The 20,394-nt window shown below is 42.6% G+C and overlaps 1 protein-coding gene across 2 annotated transcripts; it reads right to left on the minus strand.

The window, feature by feature from the left end:
- Window positions 1–206: 206 nt before the first annotated feature.
- CKAP4 (cytoskeleton associated protein 4) lies at window positions 207–15,632 on the minus strand. Of its 2 annotated transcripts, XM_061638925.1 has the most exons (3): window positions 15,537–15,632; window positions 11,601–11,731; window positions 207–3,021 (listed from the first exon to the last, which is right to left on the minus strand). In XM_061638925.1, exons 1-3 carry the CDS (start codon window positions 15,610–15,612, stop codon window positions 1,705–1,707), a joined length of 1,524 nt encoding a protein of 507 aa, XP_061494909.1. In that variant the 5' UTR covers window positions 15,613–15,632; the 3' UTR covers window positions 207–1,704. The 2 variants fall into 2 exon arrangements, with proteins under 2 accessions (XP_061494909.1, XP_061494908.1); XM_061638924.1 differs by lacking the exon at window positions 15,537–15,632 and having other exon boundaries at window positions 11,601–12,997.
- Between the last annotated feature and the right edge of the window lie 4,762 nt (window positions 15,633–20,394).

Below are 20,394 nucleotides of genomic sequence, written 5' to 3' on the forward strand. Positions count from 1 at the left end.
TCCTGAGCATGACACTGCAGGTCCTGCCAAATAGCAGCAGCAGAGAGGCCCAGGTCCAGACCAGGGACACAGCAAAGATTTAAAAACCCCTCCCCCCCATAGTTCTAATCTGGGTTCTCTTAACTAATTGTTATCCCCATCATTGAAAAAGTTACAGAACCACATGTAGACTGCATCCATAATAAGTTGCAATATATATATACGTATTAACTGACGCTCTAATGGTTTATTAGGCATTACAGACACCAGGAAAAGTTAATTTCACAGTCAACTATACAGTTGTTCAAGACTCATACAAGGAAGGTCAGTGAAGAGTAGCTTAGGAATGTAACAGCTGATCTCAATACAGTGCATCCTTCTTGATTTTTAAGGCTTTAAGGTACCTTGCTAGCAGTTCAGAAAACACACGTTAACATCAGAGGTGGCCAAACATCTCATCCACCTCCATTATCTCAGCTGCTGTGCTATTTCCAAAAATAAATGTTAAAGACTTTGTATGTGAAGAAGTCTATAGGTATAGATAATTTTTTAAAAAATAAAGTAAAAAAGCCTCCTATGATTAGGTACCCTCCTAAACATTTAATTTTTTTAAAAAAGTGAAAAACCAAATGCAGGCATTTTCTAAAGGAAGTAAAACAAGGACCCAGTCAGTTGTAGAGTTCAGTGGTTCTTAAAAATGAACAATAATTTTTAATACTTCTCATTCTTTCAACAATTGCCCACACTCAAAGTTTTTTTAAAAACCAGTCTAAGGTCCAGTTCTGTTTCATCAAAGTCAAGAATAAGATCAGGCACTTCATGTGGAAATCATAGTAATGCTAATTATACCTTGCCACTGCACAGGATATGTTAAAAAGAATTTCATTTGGAAACAATTCTGCGTTCACTGGCCCTTTTTGGCCTGCATATCAGAATGGCATGTTTGTATTTAGCTGGTTTCATCGCCCTGACTTGGTTCCTACAGCTATCTACAGAATGAATCAGGACATCACAGATGAAAATCAATCCAGCCTAAAAAATAGAAATGGCCCTAAGAATAGCTGATGGCAAAGTTCTATCCATTATTACCAATTCTTATGTACTACGAACTGAAAAGCACTAGTAAACAATGTGTGCTCTTTGGTTTTTGCTATGGAATAGCAATACTTTTTCTAAGAGCTGCAAAGTAGCCTCATCACAGAATTTTGGGAACCCAAACCCCGAATTTGATTGCACCGTTCTTCTCCATGTAAGCACTTTCTTGTTAACAATGAACAGAGCCCTGTGCACACTTAGCTATGCACACAGGGCTCTTGCATGCACTGGCTGCTTTATTTCAATGGAAGAAGTAGATCTACATGTGCCAAGCCAGGCACATGCAAGTCTGCTTCCTTCGATCAAATATATGGGGCAGCCCTGTGCATAACAGAACCCCCATGTTTGTCAAAGGTACAAGGCAACAATTTTCATAACTTGCCTTCCTTCTCCTGCACTATGGATTAAACAGCAGAAACTAAACAATTTGTCCTAGAAATTTGAACAAAAAATAATTATGGGGTCTAACTGGAATGTGTTATGATTTTTAGAGATGCATCAACAGATTTTAGTTTCAAACCCACCAATATTCCACTTCTCCCAACAACAGCAACAAAACTCTTTGGCCTATAAAAGCTATTTTGTTTGTTTTTTGCAGTTCAATAGTTATACATGCTTTACACTGGATACTTAAAACTTTTCATGTATCTTTTCCACTTTCATGAACAACCTGTCTAGCTCATTCCTTAGGTCATCTAATGAGCTCTTCACTGACTGCACATCATTCTCATTGGTTTCTATTTTCACAGAGTAAGCAACTAAACTATCAACTGCAGTCCGGAGCATTTTTAAGTCAGATTCAATCTGGCCAAGAGAAGATCGCAGCTCATCAACAGAACGTTTTACAGAAGACAGTTCTTCTAGATGATCTGTGGAATGCCCAGCATCCATTTGAGGCTTCTCGTGATCCAGCAAAGTGCGAACTTGTTTCTGGATGTTATCAAGTGCATGGGCATTGTCTTGTAAGTCACTCACACTCCTCCTTAATTCATCGACATCACTGTACATTGAGAGCTGAGCTTCACTAAGGCTCCTTACAGTATCCGTCAGTGAGCGCACATCATTCTCTAGTGTACCACCGAGAGAGCCTAGACTTTCCTCTAAAGTAGCTAGTTTGCTGTCATACCTGGAGAGAAGAGATTCCATTCCTTCAGTAGATGATGACTTCAAAGCCTGAAGGGTCTCCTCTATGGACCTGAACTTGGATTCAAATCCTTCATTGTTCTTTTGCAGAGTTTCTGTGATGTCACTGGAAAGTGCATCACCTTCTTGCACATTAGAAGAAGACTTGATGTGCATCAGATCTTCGCTGACTCTCTTAAGCTCACCAGGGAGATGTTCAATTGCCTCTTCTGCTCTAAGAACTTTCTCTTGCAAAGCTTGTAATGAAAGGTGCTCTGTATCAGCCGCTTCTTTGAACTTTTCATGCTCCTGCTTGAGATTGACGAGTTCTTTGACTTCAGACAACACATCTGACTCCATCAAATCTATTGTACTTTGCAGTGACTCTATGGTCTTCTCTTTTACTTTCATGGACGTTTGCATCTCATTGACAACACCTTTCAAAACCTGAAGTTCATGCTTGAAAGCCTCTGTTTCACTAAGTGAAGCCACCTTCATTTTCACTTCATTTATTTCATCTTGGCTCCGTTTCTGAACATCTGTGAATTCAGCAATATTGTCATTTATAGACTTGGTTAATTCTGTCAGCCTTTCTTCCACAGTGTTCTCCAGCGATGTGAAATCTCGTTCTCTGGCATCTTTTACAACGTGGATACCATCAGACAGGTCTTTTAGGATTTCGTTTTGGAGTTTCTGAAGGACCTCACTAATGCGATTGATCTCACTCTCCCCTTGCCTGACAACCTTGTCAGTGGCTTCTTGTTTCTGCTGAGCATTTTTCAGGGTCAATTCAAAACCTCCAAATGCAGACTGAAGAGACTGCACCTAAAAAGAGAAATACATATATAGATAAATATAGACATTGGACATGTGTCTCAGGAAGTTCTACAATGCTCAAAAGGAAGCAGGATTGGCAGAAATGAGCAGTAGAGTAGAACCAAAACGAACCTCACTGGTAAATCAAAATTAATGTCATTTTAAGTGCACATCTCTACATTCAGTCACATCTATGCTGACTCACCCCAAAAGCACAATTCAGTAGTTTACATGACAAAGCCTTAGTAAGGTTCCACTTGTGATGATATGGATGCTTAATCTTTCTAATCCTGTATTCTGCTGTGCTTTAGGGGAGAACTAGGATCTATTCTCAGAAATTTGATGTGGGGCCATTTATTGGTATTAGAGCACATGCTTTCCACTCCCTGCACTCAGCAATTATGAAGAATAGGACAGGTATAGCAATCTTCTGCATTTTAATGGCAAGACAGATGTATGGGGATGACTCTCCCCCATGCAGCTATCTCCCTTCTTAAATTGTCCCCCCCAAATTAACACCGCTATTTGATGGGCTGAGGGTCACACACTTCAAGTGAGAGAGAAAAGCACAGGGATGACCCTCCCTATGCATCTATCTTTCCATGAGTATGTGTGCATCTGTGTACTGTAGAAGAGAGGCAAGGAGGATGTGTGTGTTTGTGGCGTCCCCACCCACCTGACATGGTCCACCAAAAGCAGTCTTCAGGGCCAAAAAAGTTACCCCACACCTGGTTGAAGACCATGAGGAGCAATTACTTGCACTTTAAAAAAAAGACTTAAGATTTTCATTGTCAAATTGTGTGCTAATGTCTACATTATATGCTACAAAAACACATGGAATATGTACACCAACAATGCTTCTAAAATAATGATTAGGCAGCTACAGCCAAATCATTATCCATACCAATCTGCACGTGTGTTGTTCTCTATAGGCACATTACTAGAAAAAAAAAAGTAACATCCAAACAACCTTGAAATCCACATTAAGCAGTTTAGATTCATCCGCTAGGTTGCATATTTTCTGTGCAGTTATGCACACTACTTTCAAGTCTGTGTACCCAGCAATGGATTGTGGCCAATGCCCTTCCTTTAATAAGCAACAATACAATATAATAACAGCACCACTAGGTGTTACTCAAACGGAATGCAGATTTCCCTGTCTTAATGTTTAAAATCTTGTGCTGGCATAAAATATTAACCTAGGAACATTATGGATGTTATCAGGCTTAGAAATCCAAATTCAGGCACCCTTACTTTGTAGGAGGTAGATGTGGAAGACATTAAAAAACCTATCCACTTTCCTAGCTGGCATTTACTTCATGAGCCAGTAAGAGGAAACTGTGCCAAAGGCATATCTAAATGCAATCTTGGTAATAGTTAACTAAAATGTAGAATTAAATGGTTTCTAATAAACCCTTTTAACTTTGCCGCTAAACACTCTTATGAGCCTGACCCCAAGGACAACTTGAGCTACAGCAACACAAGCAGAGTTTGACACCTGAGTAAGTGGGTTAAAGCTCTATAGCCTGTGGAAGACTTTGGGCAACGTCCATCAAAGTAGATCCGCTACTGCAGCCTTTCCCAAACTTGAGGTCCCCAGATATTGCTGGATGACAGTTCCCATGAATTCCTCGCCATTGGCCATGCTGGCTGGGGCTGATGGGAACTGTAGTCTTGTAACATCTGGGTAACCAAAGGTTAGGAAAGGCTGTGCTAGTGCAAGGATTTCCATGTGCTCAACAGAACGTCTCCTTGTGCCCTCCCCAGATCTGCTCCGGAGGGTTGGGGAAAACCCAGAATAGATTTAGGAGGGTACTGGGGGTACGGGAAGAAGTTCTCTTGTGCAGCCAAAAGTCCTTGCACTAGCGAATCTACTTCCTCAGATACCTCCCCTTACATTTTCTTTAACGAGCCTTTGCCAACCTGGTGCCCTCCAGATGCTTTGGATTACAACTCCCATCGGGCCCAGCCATAGTTCGAAACATCTGGAAGGCACCATGTTGATGGAGGCTGCCTTTATCTAAAAGGTCATCTCACCCCTTTACATACCCAATCAATCACTAAGCTCTGCAGAAGAGGGCCTCCAGCAAATACCATCTCAGCAAGAGGCCTGTTCCATACAATGTAGGAATCAGGACTTTAGTGTGGCAGCACCTACACTGTGAAACTTTCAGTACTTATTGAAAACCTTCCTCTTTGCAACCAGCCTTTTGTGTTGATTTTTATCCCAGTCTGTATCGAGGACCCCATTTGCACTATAAAGTGGTATTACACCATTTTAAACAGTCATGGCTGCCCTCAAACAATCTTGGGAACTGTAGTTTGTTAAGGGCGCTGCTATTGTTGGTAGACTCTATTCCCCTCACAGAGGTACAGTTCCCAGAGTGGTTTAACAATCAATTCATCTTCCCAGGGGACTCTAGGAACTGCAGCTCTGTCAGAGGGAGTTGCCTAACAACAGCACCCTTAACAAACTACAGTTCCCAGAATACTCTGGGGAGAAGCCACCAGTGTTTAAAGTGGTAAGATACTGTTTTAAATGTATAGTGCAGATGGGACTTTTGATTGGATTTAAAGATTTTGTTGTTGATATTTTTATTGTTAATCACTTCTGGGAGCTTCACGGGAAGAGATTCACAAATTACATTAAATGAAATAAATGAATAAATAGAACAGGGCTACAAGGGAAGACTGAAGCAGGAAGAATAGAGGATTATGCCACACAGGGAAAAGGGAAACTGCAGTGGCTTGTGTTACGTAGCAACAGTGCCAGCACATGAGTACAAGTTTGGGAGGATGCTAACATCCTACTTCTCCTACCTTACTACATAGCAAGTAAAACTTTCTATGCAGCAAAGCAGGAGAACTAAAACTTTCTATATAGTAAAACATGCCCATGAGAAATTAATATTGCAGCAGGAGGGTGGAGCAGAATAAACAGTTGTCTCTAAAGGTAGCACTAAAAGCACTCAAGGGATGGAGAAGTAACCAAAAAACCATCACTGTTCACTTCTAAATTTATTACATTAAAATTGGATGTTCCAAACTCATAACAAATCCATAGGTCCTTTTCAGTCTACAGCAGCTGGGGCTTTGACTCAACCTCGGCTAATATTTAGCTGTCCTGCCACAAAATAAGCTGACATCATTTTTGAAAACTCTAAAGATCCATTGAAATCCATGAAAAACCCAGGCTTCAGCAGAGTTCCTTATCTGTTTAAAAAGTTGGCTGGGCTTAATGCTGCTGAACCGACCTCACAGGTTGATTCTTAGTCCTTGATTGCATTGCATGTGAACTCTTCACACTCTCTCAAATAATGCCCAAGTCTAGACAATGAAACAATAAGCATTTATATAGCACACTGGAATATTTGCTGCACTTCACATGCTTTGGAGAAGGGCCGTAGCTCAGTAGTAGAGCATCTGCTTTGTATGCAGAAGATCCCAGGTTCAATCCCCAGCATCTCCAGGTAGGGTTGAGGATGTCAGTTGTCTGAAATTCTGGACAGCCACTTCCAGTCAGCACTGTAGATAATACTCAGCTAGATGGATCAATGGTCTGATTTTGTATAAGGCCGCTTCCTAGATTTTTCCTTTATTCACTTCCACTATTTTGCTGCAATCTTTACAACTACCATGTAAGGTAGGACATTATTAACATCTTTGTATTGCTGATGGGGGCACATAGGCCAAGAGAGTGACTTCCCTAAGGCTACCTAGTGACTTCATGGTAGTGACAAACCAGGGGCTTCCTAATTTATAACTCAAGTCTCTTCAACAATACACTATGCCAGCTCTATGGAGCTCTTACCCAAATTATTTAATGGCGATACTTGCACAGAAACTCATGGCTTGCTCAATGGGTGGGTCAGATCAATGCCATCAGTCCAGTGTAGTGGCTATGGAAATCTGCAGCCTCTTTGGCTTTGTTGTGCGACCTGCTTTTTGTTAGACTCCTGATTTTCTGGTCTTCCTGGTTGCAAATCTAAGTTTAAAACTGATTGCTGAGCAAGGTCACCAATTCTTTTTCAGTTATGCTTCTTCCCCAGCTCAAAAAATTCCCAGTGTCCCTTGAGCAGGAGACCAGAAACCAGCTATGCACAGCTCATTGGCTGGAATCAGTGACGTCAGGAGCACACCTCCCTCATCTTGGAACCACTTTTGTTTTGTTTTTGTTTTTTTAATTATATATAAGTAGCCAGATGTACATTTAATTAAAGTGAGGGTGCTTCCAGATAGAGGCTTAATTTGCTTGGTCAAATATTGCAAACACATTGCAGGCAACTGGTTATCAGATTTTCCCCAGGAAGGATAAAACTGGATTAAATGGGTATGGGATGGCATTTTGATGTCAGCAATGTGGTATGGAAACTACAAAAAACCGCATGCATGAGGGCCACTCATCTCACAATAAACACCTGTTTATGCATATACATCTTATGATTTTGAAACGATTATTTTATGTACAATGCTGAGGGCGTTTGTTTTTAATTAAGTGGTACATACATCCTGTTAAATAAAACATAGCACTTGAAATATATATATAAAAAAAGGTGGGCAACCCACTTAAACCATGAGGCGAAGAGGAAGGATGAGTCAGTAGTGGACTCCCCTGATGAGTGTAGCTGACATTTGCATCTCAAAACAAGGAAGTAGGGAGAAAAAATCATGCCTCTCTGATGGAGAGAATGTTTTGATATGCACCTGACAAATATATTGTGGCAAAAGCTTTTTTTGACCAGATCCCATTTGTCAGATATATTTGATATCCCCTGAAAACCTCTGCCTACAATCTGGAACAGACTTCTGTGGATGCTAAGTCCATTCATTGAACACAGCAGAGCATACTTTTGAGTTAAGACTCACAGGGTTAGATCCAGACTACCTGTTATTTAAACTTTGTTCCCACTGAAATCCATGAGACTTAGGTTCAGCTACCTTACCCAAAGGATCTCACCTTTTACTACAATCTGGCTACTCTTCTGGAGGGTAAACGCATTGTACTTTTGTATTTACAGTGGTAATTCAGCGGTAGAGCAACTGCTTTGCAGGCAGAAGGCCCCAGGTTCAATTTTCTGCACCTCCAGCTAGGGCTGGGAAAGACTTATGCCTGAAACTCTAAATTATTTATTATTTATTATTTATTGCACTTTTAGACCGCCCTTTAGCGACAAGCTCTCAGGGCGGTGTACAACAAGATAAAAACAGATTAAAATACAGGTGTGGGTACAATACAATATGAAAACATATTTAAAAACAACATTAAGACAAAAAATTAAAATTAAAATAGACTAAATTTAAAATTTAAAATGCCTGGGCAAAGAGGTAGGTCTTTACCTGGCGCCGAAAAGATAATAATGAAGGTGCCAGGCGTATCTCGACAGGGAGGGCGTTCCATAATTCGGGGGCCACCACTGAGAAGGCCCTAGCTCTGGTTACTGCTCTCCGGGCCTCCCTATGCGTTGGAACCCGGAGAAGGGCCTTCGACGTCGAGCGCAGCGACCGGGTAGGTACATAGCGGGAGAGGCATTCCGTCAGGTATTGCGGTCTGATGCTGTTAAGGGCTTTATAGGTAAGAACCAACACTTTGAATCTGGCCCGGAAACATATTGGTAGCCAGTGCAGCTGGGCCAGGACAGGTGTTATATGGTCAGAATTTTTAGACCAAGTAAGAACTCTGGCCGCAGCATTCTGCACCAGCTGAAGTTTCCGAACCGTCTTCAAATGTAGCCCTACGTAGAGTGCATTACAGTAGTCCAATCTAGAGGTTACCAGAGCATGGATAACTGTGGCGAGGTTCTCCCTGTCCAGATAGGGTCGTAGGTGGGCTACCAGCCGAAGCTGGTAGAACGCATTCCGTGCCACCGAGGCTACTTGCGCCTCCAGTGACAGGAGCGGATCTAATAAGACCCCCAAACTACGGACCTGCTCCTTTAGGGGGAGTGTAACCCCATCTAGGGCAGGTCGGACATCAACCATCCGGGCAGAGAGCCCCTCCACCAACAGCATCTCAGTCTTGTCAGGATTGAGTCTCAGTTTATTAGCTCTCAACCACTGCCACTCAGTGTAGACCAGCGTTACCCAACCTTTTTCGACCCAACGCCCCTTTGCAAAATCTTTTTGTGCCCAACGCCCCCCTCAGATTAAGTATATGCCAATGCTTCCTATTCTTCCCTTAAAATATCCATAAAATACTCAAGAAACAAATTGCAGATATAGGAGTTGTTCCTTATTTCACAAATCCTAAAAACATAAGCAAAAACTAATTAAGTCCACACTTATGACACTGGCCGCTATTCAGCGTTGGGAATCGCTGACCTAGAGACATCTGAACACATATAAGGCCTTTACCGGGAAGAAAAATCCACGCGGGGCAAGGAAAGACCTGCTAACACAAGCAAAGTGAGTGCCGTATCTCTTCACTGCCACAAACAGGGCACAATGATACAGACAGAATTACAACAGCCTGGGCAAATAACACCTTGTTAGTCAGACACAGTAACGACTTCTTAGACTTAGTGCTACCAAGCCTGGGAGGAAGGCAGAGGGAAGTGAGTGAGTTGCAAGATTTGCAAGCATCTGCAGCGGCAAATGACTGCGTACCGCAAAAACTTCCTACTGCAAAGGTGCATGCCGCTCCTGCAGGGTCTTGCCATCTGACTCAGACCCCCTCATATGTTGATGAGTTCACAGCTCTGTAGTTCTAGCCTCCAGCTTACATGTCTTGAGAAGGCGAGACGTTTTGAAAACAGCTGCAAAGCAGATAAATAAACATACTTCTCCTCCTCACCCTGACCCTCCAAAAGAACACAGCTTTCTCAGCTTTGAAATGCCTTCTTATCCTGGCTTCTCATAGGAGTGAGGATATGAGGATATTTATCTCATAGGAGTGAGGATATTTAAATTAGGGCGTATCAGAACGTAGGAGAGAAACCTACCTCAAAGAACAGGGCAAAATCAACACCGTAAGGTAATAATAGAACCCCCTCATTTTTTCCACCATGCTCAAAGAAATCTGTAGGTTACTTACCAGACCGAGCCTATAGTCTCCCTTCTTTTGTCTCTGGGGGTATAAGCAGATCATGAGGCCTTTCCCCTACAGCTCAAGAACTCCCGCAGGCAACCCTTGCCTCCATTCCCCTAACATATCTATAGCCACCATCGATGTTACTGGCAAAATAACCCACTTTACTCTGAAGTAGCATACATGTGACTTCAGGTACAGTTAAGTAAGCCTGGATTGGACTGGCTACATCCTCCTTATGTTTCAGTACTTTAGCTGTGGTAGGTTAGTGTGGGGCAAAGAATGACGCTGTGCTTCTGCCCTTCTTTCTATTCTATCTGTGGACGGCAAACTTAAATGCTTCAAGTTCAGACCGCCAAATGTCAACACCCCCCTAATGAACCCAAACGCCCCCCTAAAGTTTGTAGAGACACCAATGCCCCCCTGAAAGGCTGTAACGCTCCACAGGGGGGCGCTACCACCCACGTTGGGAATCGCTGGTGTAGACAATACCCAGCTAAATGGACCAATGGTTTAGTAATACAGCAGATTCCCGTGTTCTCTCCCACAGATGCCATCCAGGCTGTCACCTGATGCAGACCCATTCTCTGTATTCCCCTGTGGAGACTAAGGGCAACCCACTCTGAGTTAGCATAACAATTTCCCCTACTTGAAAGGATACACTGTGCAAGGAAAGACCATAATTTGTAGGGAAGATGTTGCAGAGGCCCGAGCTTTCTCCCTCCAAGAATTCTCCTCAAAAGGAATAAAAATGCTCTAAGACAAAAGCTGCTCACAGTCCAAACTGTTTCCGTGATTCCATCCAAAGGGCCATTTCACATCTCTGTCTGGATGCAACAGGGCCATTACATTCCCCTAACATTCATACCTGTACATTTATTCCACTATTATTCCACTTTAAGCAGTCATGGCTTTCCCCCACAGAATCCTGGGAGCTGTAGTTTATTAAGAGCATTGCGAGTTGTTAGAGAAGATTCCTTTTCTCCTCACAGAAGCTTACAATTCTGAGTGGTTTAACAATCAATCCCTCTTCCTAGTGAAGTGTGGAAATTGTAGCTCTTTGGGGGGCATAGGGGTCTCTTAACTCTCAGCTCCCTTCCCAAACTACCCTTCCCAGGACTTATGGGGGGAAGCCATATTTAAAGTGGAATAATAGTGGGATAAAAGTATGGTGTGAATGCGGCCTAAAACCAAAGCCGCCCTTGCCTAGTTCGGAGATCCTCAGGCAACTTTCTCCTGGCTTGCACACACCCGCACACCTTCAGATTCGCCAGCGGCCTTGAGAGAAGGCCCTTAAAAGGATTGCACCCACCACCTCGCCCCGGTGGTACAGTTCAGAGCCTCTGGACTTAATGGTGTTTGGGGGAGAAGGAAGGGCGCTTATTTCAAAATAGGGAGAGCGCCAGCTTGGCTGTGTTTGAGCAAGAGGGCTCCCCAAACATTCTGCTGGTCTACCTGCCTTAACGGCACCACCGACTCACCCCTCTAACCCTTCAAAAGGAGTTTAAGAATCCAAAAGCAGAGAATTTCTATCATGTCACCCATCCACCCACCCCGCTCGTACCTTTTGCACAGCCCCTTCCAAGCTGCGGGCCAACTCCTCTCGCTGCTTACCGAAGCCTTCCAGCCTGAGGCTGATCTGGTTCATCTCTCCCGAGAGGCGATGTATATAGAAGCCCGAGAGCGCTGCCGCTGCTAAGAAAGCGAGGGACAAGAGAAAGTTAAAGATTTTGCCCAGGCTGCCGGAGGAAGAGGAGGCGGCGGCGGCGGCGGCGGCAGATTTGCCTCCTCCCGTAGCCGAGGAGCCTCCTTTGCTCCCCTTGGAGTGAGCCTGATTTTGCTGCTGCTTCTTTGCCACGTCATCTGGGAGACTGGAATGGGCTCCCTTTTCGGACGGGCAGCTGCTGTTGCCGCCGCTGCCACCCTTGTTGCTCCTCTGTTTGGCTGAAGACATGCTGGTCTTGGCGGGTTTGCTTGCTTGCTTTCTCCACAAACAACCCGAGCGAGCCGATGCTGCTGCTGGAACGTGGATACTTTTTAACAACGTGGGCGCGAAAGGCAGGAGTGGAGAGAGACTGAACCCAACCTTAACTTGGCCTCTCCATTCAATCCCAGGCACTGAGGCGAGAGGGAGAGAAGGGGATTCGAGCGGACTTCTTCATCCCCGCCCTGCCGTCCTTCCAGCACCGCCTCTCGAGTTCCTTAACTCCAGGGGTGGGGTGGGAGAGTGGGTTGCCACGCGCACCAAGAGAAAAGCAGTCCTGGACAGATCTGAGGAGAATTGTCAGCATTTCCTGGAGGATTACAGTTTTACAGTAATCTACATACGAAAGGCGTCTCATCCCCCTTTATTCTGCCGCCACCGTCCTGAAATGGCTTCCATTTTAAGCACAACCGGGGGGGGGTAGGGAGGCCTCGGCTGGAAGGAAAAGCTTTGCTTCCGTCCTTAAACCACATGGAGCGAATCGCCGGAGGGGTTTTACACGCCGTTCCTAGGCACACTTGGTTATTCCCCCCCTTTTTTTTTGTTTCGTGGGACTTAACTTCCCGCCTATCCGATGCATGGCTACTCGGAAGTAAGCCCCACATTCTTCAGTGGGATGTTTGTCTCCCATGGAAGCGTGCGGGGAGCTGCAGCCCTGCGCGTCGGGTCTGTGAAGGTTTACTCGGAAGTAAGTCTCGCGTGGAAGTTTGCTCCTAGATAAATACGCATAAAATTGCAGACGAAAAGTTTACTTGTATTGAATGGCTTCGTTTCTAATTTCACTAGATCACTACCACCACACTTATAATTTATTACCCTTCGCCTCAAGGCGGATTACAACAATTTTAAAATACTACATTAAAAACAATAGAATTCCAGTATAGACTGAAGCCAGGAGGAGGAGGAACCCGTGACTCTCCCAGATTATGTTGGACCCCCAATTCCTAGTCCCAACCAGCAATCTCCAATGGTGTGGGATTATGGGAGCTGTAGTTCAACCCCGAGCTTCCCCCAATTTCCCAATCTCTGCCTTTCTGTTTCTGCCCCTTTCCAACCCAGAGCCTCGCTCCTCCCCACCCTACTCCACTATTTCTTCCCCTTCCAGCTACTAGCCTTACTGTCTCCCCTCACCATTTCTGCCAGCACAGACCTAGCCTTACTCTTTCATTCCTCTGTTTCTCCTCCCAACCAACCAAATGTTTCCTCTCCCATCCCTTAACCTCTCTATTACTCTCCCCATCCCAGCCCCTAACTTTGCTTTTTCGGTTGCCCCCTGCTTGCCTCACTCTAATCACTATTCAGTGGCATATTGCCTCCAGCCCTGGAGATTCCTTTAGCTATAACACTAATAGGCAAAAAACCTCGCAGTTTAAGAATGTACGTATAGCCCACGAATATTTCTATCAAACTTTAAAAAGCATGGAAATTGGGCAGCTATAGTGAATGAACCAGGGGAGCAGGAGACCTGACCTCCTCTCTGAGATATTGTACTTACTGCCCTGCAAATTTGTCAAAATACCAACACAATTTGGGTTGGTCTTTCACAGTCCAATCCACTTGCTGTGTAGCTTGGAAGAATTTGGTAATATGTGCCTCTGAGCATATGGGGAGTGGTGGCAACACCTGCAGTCAGCCCAGATAACAGAAAGAAGACGTGCTGTGCTGATCTTGTTTTAGCAGGCAGGAAGCAACAATATTAAAATGATATCATTCAGTAGTCACTTTAAATATGTTTGATTTACTTTGCAATTTTAGTGAAGTTTCCTATAGGAAATCATATTATTTTGCTTCTGTTTCTCGGAATATGTGAAATATTGGCTCTGGCTCTTCAGGCAGGCTTTTGGGGTGGGTTAGGTTTTATTATCATTGGTTGAGATTTTTTAATGCTCTAAGGTAAATTGTTTTTATGTTGTACGTCACCCAGAGTGGCTGGATAACCAGCCAGATGGGCGACTAATAAATGTAATTAATAAATAAATACAGCAACACTTTACAACACTAAAAAAAGGCTCCAAAAACAATTGTGGAATAACGGCACTGACTGTTCTGCAGAGTAGTTTCCAGTGGACATGAGGAGTGTCTCAGTTTGCACAAGATAACACAGTGGGAGATGAAATATATTCTAGTGAAATTCTAGGTGTGCTCTATGTTTTTAATTGACCATGCCCACCTTTCCTTAAGTGGAGTAGTTTAAGCATAGCAGGCTGAAAACATGCATCTTGGGCAGGCCAAGTTTGTTTTTTTCCAACAGCTAGAGTCATTGCTTAAGTAGCAACATATTGTGATCAATCTGATTTTACATCAAACTGCAGTTTCAGATTCAGTTTGGGTGAATGCACCCAAAATAGAAATAGAGCATAATCTCCAGTTTAAAACACAAAACTGTCTTCGCCATCATATGACATTGACCAATAAAAAGGTGTTGAAATTAATAAAAATAAATTTGACACAGATTTCTAGGATGAATAGTGAGAGAAATATAATTTTCTCGGCTAGATTCCCTGTAGAAACAGTACAGGCAGGCCCTGCTTATACGGCAGGTTCCATTCTAGACCCCCACCGTAAAGCGGAAATTGCCGTAAAGCGGAACCCAATTGAGTATAATAGGGCACGTCACTCAAAAATGATGCAAAAATGACGCAAAAGCGGCAAAATTGGCTTTAAAATGGGGAATGAAAGCCACTGCATTAGTGGAACGCCGGGAAGCGAAGCGCCAGGAAGTGGAGCCCTACTGTAGCAACACAGAAAAGAAACAAAGTAAGAAGAACCCCAACAAACATACAAAAATGTAATTCTCCATCTTTGGAGATGGCAGGTGTTGCCACCACTCACCATGTGTTCAGAGGCACATGTTACCAAATTCTTCCAAGCTTCACAGGAAGTGGATTGGACTGTGAAAGACCAACCCAAATTGTGTTGGTATTTTGACAAATTTGCAGGGCAGTACAATATCTCAGAGAGGAGGTCAGGTCTCCTTTTCCCCTTGGTTCATTCACTATAGCTGCCCAATTTCCCTGCTTTTTAAAGTTTGATAGAAATATCCGTGGGCTATAGGTACGTTCTTAAACCGCAAGGTTTTTTTTTCCTATTAATGAATTAGATTAGGCAGTCAGTCACTTCACCCCAGGGTCTCTCCTTGTGCTGTAGTCCATCCTTCCTTGCTAGAAGGACAGACCACCAGGAATTCTGTTCCTTAAGCACACAGAGCAGAGGGTCAGGCAAACAGGCCAGAGGGGAGAAAACTTAGGGAAAGCCGCTGCCATCTCATCTCTTGATTCAGCAACACATTTAATGGTAAAAGGATAATTATCTGGATTGCAGCCTTGCATCCCAAGTTATCACTGGATAAAGAATTCACTCATGCAGACTTCCTTGTTTTTACAAGGCTGTAAGCCAAGAAGCTTTCTGATAATGGTGTGAAAATTCACCTACTTCTAAATTAGCTGTAGAACTTGAGAGATACTGAGATATAACTGGCCTCATTTAAAAGTAAATTTGAAAAGATTCTGCTATCACCTTTTGATCTCAACAAAGCTCTTTTAAGAACTTCTGGGTGAGGAAAAATTTGAGGAGTCTGTGTTCCCTTCTTCATCCATCAGGGCTGCTGTGATAAGGAAAAGTAAACTAGGAGACTCTTCCTCTATAGTAGTTCTTCCAAGCAGGAATCCTGTGCCTTTAACAAATTCATAATGGAGAGAAAGTCAGCAGCTGAGCCTTTTCCTGGCATAGAAATGCAGAAGTAGGGAAGTTCTCCTTATTATGCAGGTATAAGGCTGCAAGGCGGGCATTGTATTTTTAATGTTTTTATTGTATTGTGGTGGTGTTTTTTTAAAAAAAATCCTTCTTGTAAACCGCTTTGATGTTTTTAAATGAAATAGTGGTATGCAAATATATTTATAAATAAAAGGGGCAACTCAGTCTATGGTTGTTGTTATGTTCCTTCAAGTCAATCGCATGACCCTATGAATAGTGACCGCCAAGAGCATCTGTCATGAACCACCCTGTTCAGCTCTTGTAAGTTCAGGTCTGTGGCTTCCTTTATGGAATCAATCCATCTCTTGTTTGATCTTCCTCTTTTTCTACTCCCTTCTGTTTCTCCCAGCATTATTGTCTTTTCTAGTGAATCATGTCTTCTCATTATGTGTCCAGAGTTTCATCATTTTAGCTTCTAGTGACAGTTCTGGTTTAATTTATTCTAACACCCAATTATTTGTCTTTTTTGTGGTCCATGGTATGCTCAAAGCTCTCCTCTAACACCATATTTCAAATGAGCTGATTTTTCTCTTATCCACTTTTTTCACTGTCCAGCTTTCACATCCATACATAGACATTGGGAATACCATGGTCTGAATGATCCTGACTTTAGTGTTCAGTGATACATCTTCACATTTGAAACTCAGTCTATAGAAGACTTTTATATTATTATAGGATTGTGGAAGTGGGTTTGGATTATATCTGTGAGATGCCTTCTATCTTATAAATGTGTGCCTTTAAGAAATACAATCTGCAAAGGGAGAAACCTTGTCAGACTCGTTTCCGTTTCATGAGCTAATAGTTTAGCCAAGTCACCCAGTGAGTTGATGGGCTTATTGAGTGGTCAGTCTGCATATCCAATAGGATGTGGCCAAGAGAGATCCTCTTGCTACTGGAACTCTTATCAGGAGAGAGCCCCCCCTCCCCCAGTCATGGAGCCAAGGTGAGGCTTGTGGTTTTTTTAGTTTCATCTGAAGATGAAGCTGGAAAGACACAGGCAGAGTCTTGTTCTCTGTGTCTGAACCCCCAAAGATATGGGCGATGAGGAGCAAGATCTGGTAAGACTGTTAATGCTGTCATCCCTCTATCTTAATCTCAGGTTGTATAAATGTGTAAACAAAAACCATACATCCTATAAGACACCATAGTCTCTACTGACCTTCATTATAAGGAAACCAAACTCTGGGTAAGGGCTGGAATCCCTTGGAGATTGGGGCGTGTGCAACAGTATTTTGCAGTCATGTCTAAATTTTTTCAAACTGGTAATGATTTTTCATAATACAGAAGACTCGTCTTGAGTTAATAAATGACAATCCCATCTTAATTCTTTTTCAATAATTTCCTATACGTTTTTTACCCAACACCTAATCTTCAAAATGCTGGATCAGCATAAACCCCATTGAGATCAAGGCAGCAATCTTGTGTGTGCTTGCTTGGGCCTTACACAGTGGGACTATTGTTCTGTATAAAAATGGATTGGACTATATGGCTGCAGTTCCTAGGAAGTAAGTTTTATATATTTTAGGACTTATACTTCACCCTTTAGCTAAAAAGGCTCTCAGAGTGGCTTACAAAAATCACTACTAAGATGGTCCTTGTCATCAGCTTCATAGTCTAAAAAGACATGACATGCAAGGAAAAAGGAATGGGAGGGAGAAGAGAAAAGCAAGCTCAAGTTCCAAGTTGCAGTTTTTAAAATGTAGTTATCTAGGTTCTGGTTGTCTTGCTCTTGATAAAGAGCAGTTCTCCTTGGAAGCACTCTTCCCACCCACCCCAGATCAGACTAAGCAGGTAACAATGTCCAGGCCAGGGGTACAAGGCAGCTTCTGCCATATAGTTCTTCCCTCAGACAGCTGATTTGATGGCAGTTAGAAACTTTATTGAACCAAATGGCAAGAACACACTTCCAAACAAATATGTACACAAGATCAAACGGCATAGAGATTTTTGTTAGCTAAATAGTTTGACAAATCATTGGCTTGCACAGGTTCTCTGATATAGCTATTCTAATAAATTGATAACGAAGAGCAGGGGCGGGACCAATGGGGCAGGGCAGGAGGACCATTTGGCCTAGTCTTCAAGCTCAAAGGGGGCCCTCAAACTGAAGACACTTGTTAATTTGTTGGCACACGAAATCTAGACTTTTTTCTCAATAATGAGTGCATTTGTATCAAAAGTTAAATAATAACATAAATTATCCATTTTTTTGCTCTTTTGTTTTTATATGTTATCATTTTTATTATTTTTATTACGGCTAGGGAGCTCAAAGGTTGGAAGTGGCCTGGGCCTCTCTGGACTCTGAGAGGGCCTGGGCAGGGGTACTAAATTAACTCTATATTCTGTTGCATTGCTATATTCTGCCATTCACATTTGAAAACCATTTGTTCAGCTCTTTCAGGACCATTTCTTCAGAGCTACATACTGAAGGATAATCCAAGGTTTTGTTGCAATAGTGTACTGAAGAAAGAGGAACACTGTATAATGCCTCTGTAATAGTGGAGAGTATTGGAGGCTTGGGTAATGCTGATAACTTAGTTTGGCATCCTGTCTTCTGAGTAGGTGGAGCCCTAAACTCATGACTCAGGGTTGATTCTAACAAGGAGTGGGCTGGTCATAGCAGCAAACACATTGTTGGTTATGTAATAAAGTACCTTTGTGCATTCTTGATTAAACTTGTTTATTTTATAGTGGCAGAAACTATGTATTACGAAATTTATGTATGAATGGCTTGCTGCAACATAGCACTATGTTTATATTTAACTCTCCATTTCAGAAGCAGGACCTTTCAAACTATATTTTGTGACTAGACAACTATTTTGTCCTATTGCATTAGTCCTGGATCACACATTGAACACTGGGTATTGCCCTGCAATATTAAAGTGGTCAGGGTGGGGAAACATATGAAGAGGTGCTAGAATCAAACCAAAGGGCCATTTAATTCAGCATCCTGTTACCCTCAACACCAACCAGATTCCTCCAGCAAATCAACAGGCCGGTCATGGAGCAACAGTCTCCACTACTATTGCTCTTGACAGTTGGTATTGTGATATACTGCCTCTGAATATAGAAGTGCTATTCAGTTGGTATGGCCAACAGGTTTTTAAACAGGCTTCAAAAACCATCTTTTCCAGCTTGCTTTTTTATAGTTTTAGGAACATTGGAAGCTGCCACTGGTCCATTTAGCTCAGTCTGGTTAAATGATTGGCAGTGCTCTCCAGGTTTTTAGCCAGGACAGTCCCAGTCCTTCCTGAGATATAAGCCTGGACCTTATGCATGCAAAGCAGATGCACTACTGCTGAGTTAATGACCTTCCTTTTATGATGCTGTTGCAATTATTTTTCATTTTTTAAATTAAACTACAATTATATGGTATTATCTGCTGCCAGTTAGTTGTGTCTAATAGTTATTTTGCTTTGATTGGTTTGTATTCTGTGTATTATAAATCACCTTCTGAGAGCACTAATCCTGAAAAACAGCCTGAGGCTGCAATCCTAACCCTAGTAACCTGGAAGTAAGCCCCATTGACTTCAGTTGGACTTACTTCTGAGTAGACATGGTTGGGCTTGTGTTGTAAAATACTTTATAGAAATAGCTCTGGTTTCCATTAATTTGTCTAACCCCTTTTAAAGCCATCTAAAGCTGGTTTATGATGATGATGTTAGGCAGACTTTGACTCCCGAGCTACTTGACACATTCACACCTTACATTTATCCCACTATTAGTTCCACATTAAACAGTCATGGCTTCCCCCAAAGAATCCAGGGAAGTGTAGTTTGTGAAGGCTGCTGAAAGTTGTTAGGAAATCCATATTCCCCTCAAAGAACTACAATTGCTAGAGTAGTTTAATGGTCAGCCCCTCTTCCCAGAGAATTTTGGGAATTGTAGCTCTGTGAAAAGGAATAGGGCATCTTTTAACAACTCTCAGCATCCTTCACAAACTACCAATCCCAAGATTCTTTGGGGGAAGCCATGAAATCAATTCATTTGAAATGTGGTGCTGGAGGAGAGCTTTGTGCATACCATGGACTGCGAAAAACAAATAATTGGGTGTTAGAACAAATTAAACCAGAACTGTCACTAGAAGCTAAAATGATGAAAACTGAGGTTATCATACTTTGGACACATCATGAGAAGACAAGATTCACTAGAAAAGACAATAATGCTGGGGAAAACAGAAGGGAGTAGAAAAAGAGGAAGGCCAAACAAGAGATGGCTTGATTCCATAAAGGAAGCCACAGACCTGAACTTACAAGATCTGAACAAGGTGGTTCACAACAGATGCTCTTGGAAGTCAGTGATTCATAGGGTCGCCATAAGTCATAATTGACTTGAAGGAACATAACAACAACAACATGACTGTTTAAAGTGGAACAGTAGTGAAATAAATATCTAGAGTGAATGTGGCCACAGTGTATTGAAGAGTTTCACCATTTTAGAGTTTTGACACAGAATTTCCCAGGGCCTGGTCTGAAGGTGTGTGTAGCCATCAGCGAACTGAAGTTGTACAGATCAAATGGAGACTACCTGGGAATTGCATGTATACTGCCGTGAGTTCCACAATGGAAGAAAGGCAGGATACAAATCTAAGAGGAGGGACAGGGAAATTAAGATACCCTGCTTT

The sequence above is a fragment of the Rhineura floridana genome, chromosome 8 (assembly GCF_030035675.1).
Source record: "Rhineura floridana isolate rRhiFlo1 chromosome 8, rRhiFlo1.hap2, whole genome shotgun sequence".
NCBI lineage: Eukaryota > Metazoa > Chordata > Lepidosauria > Squamata > Rhineuridae > Rhineura > Rhineura floridana.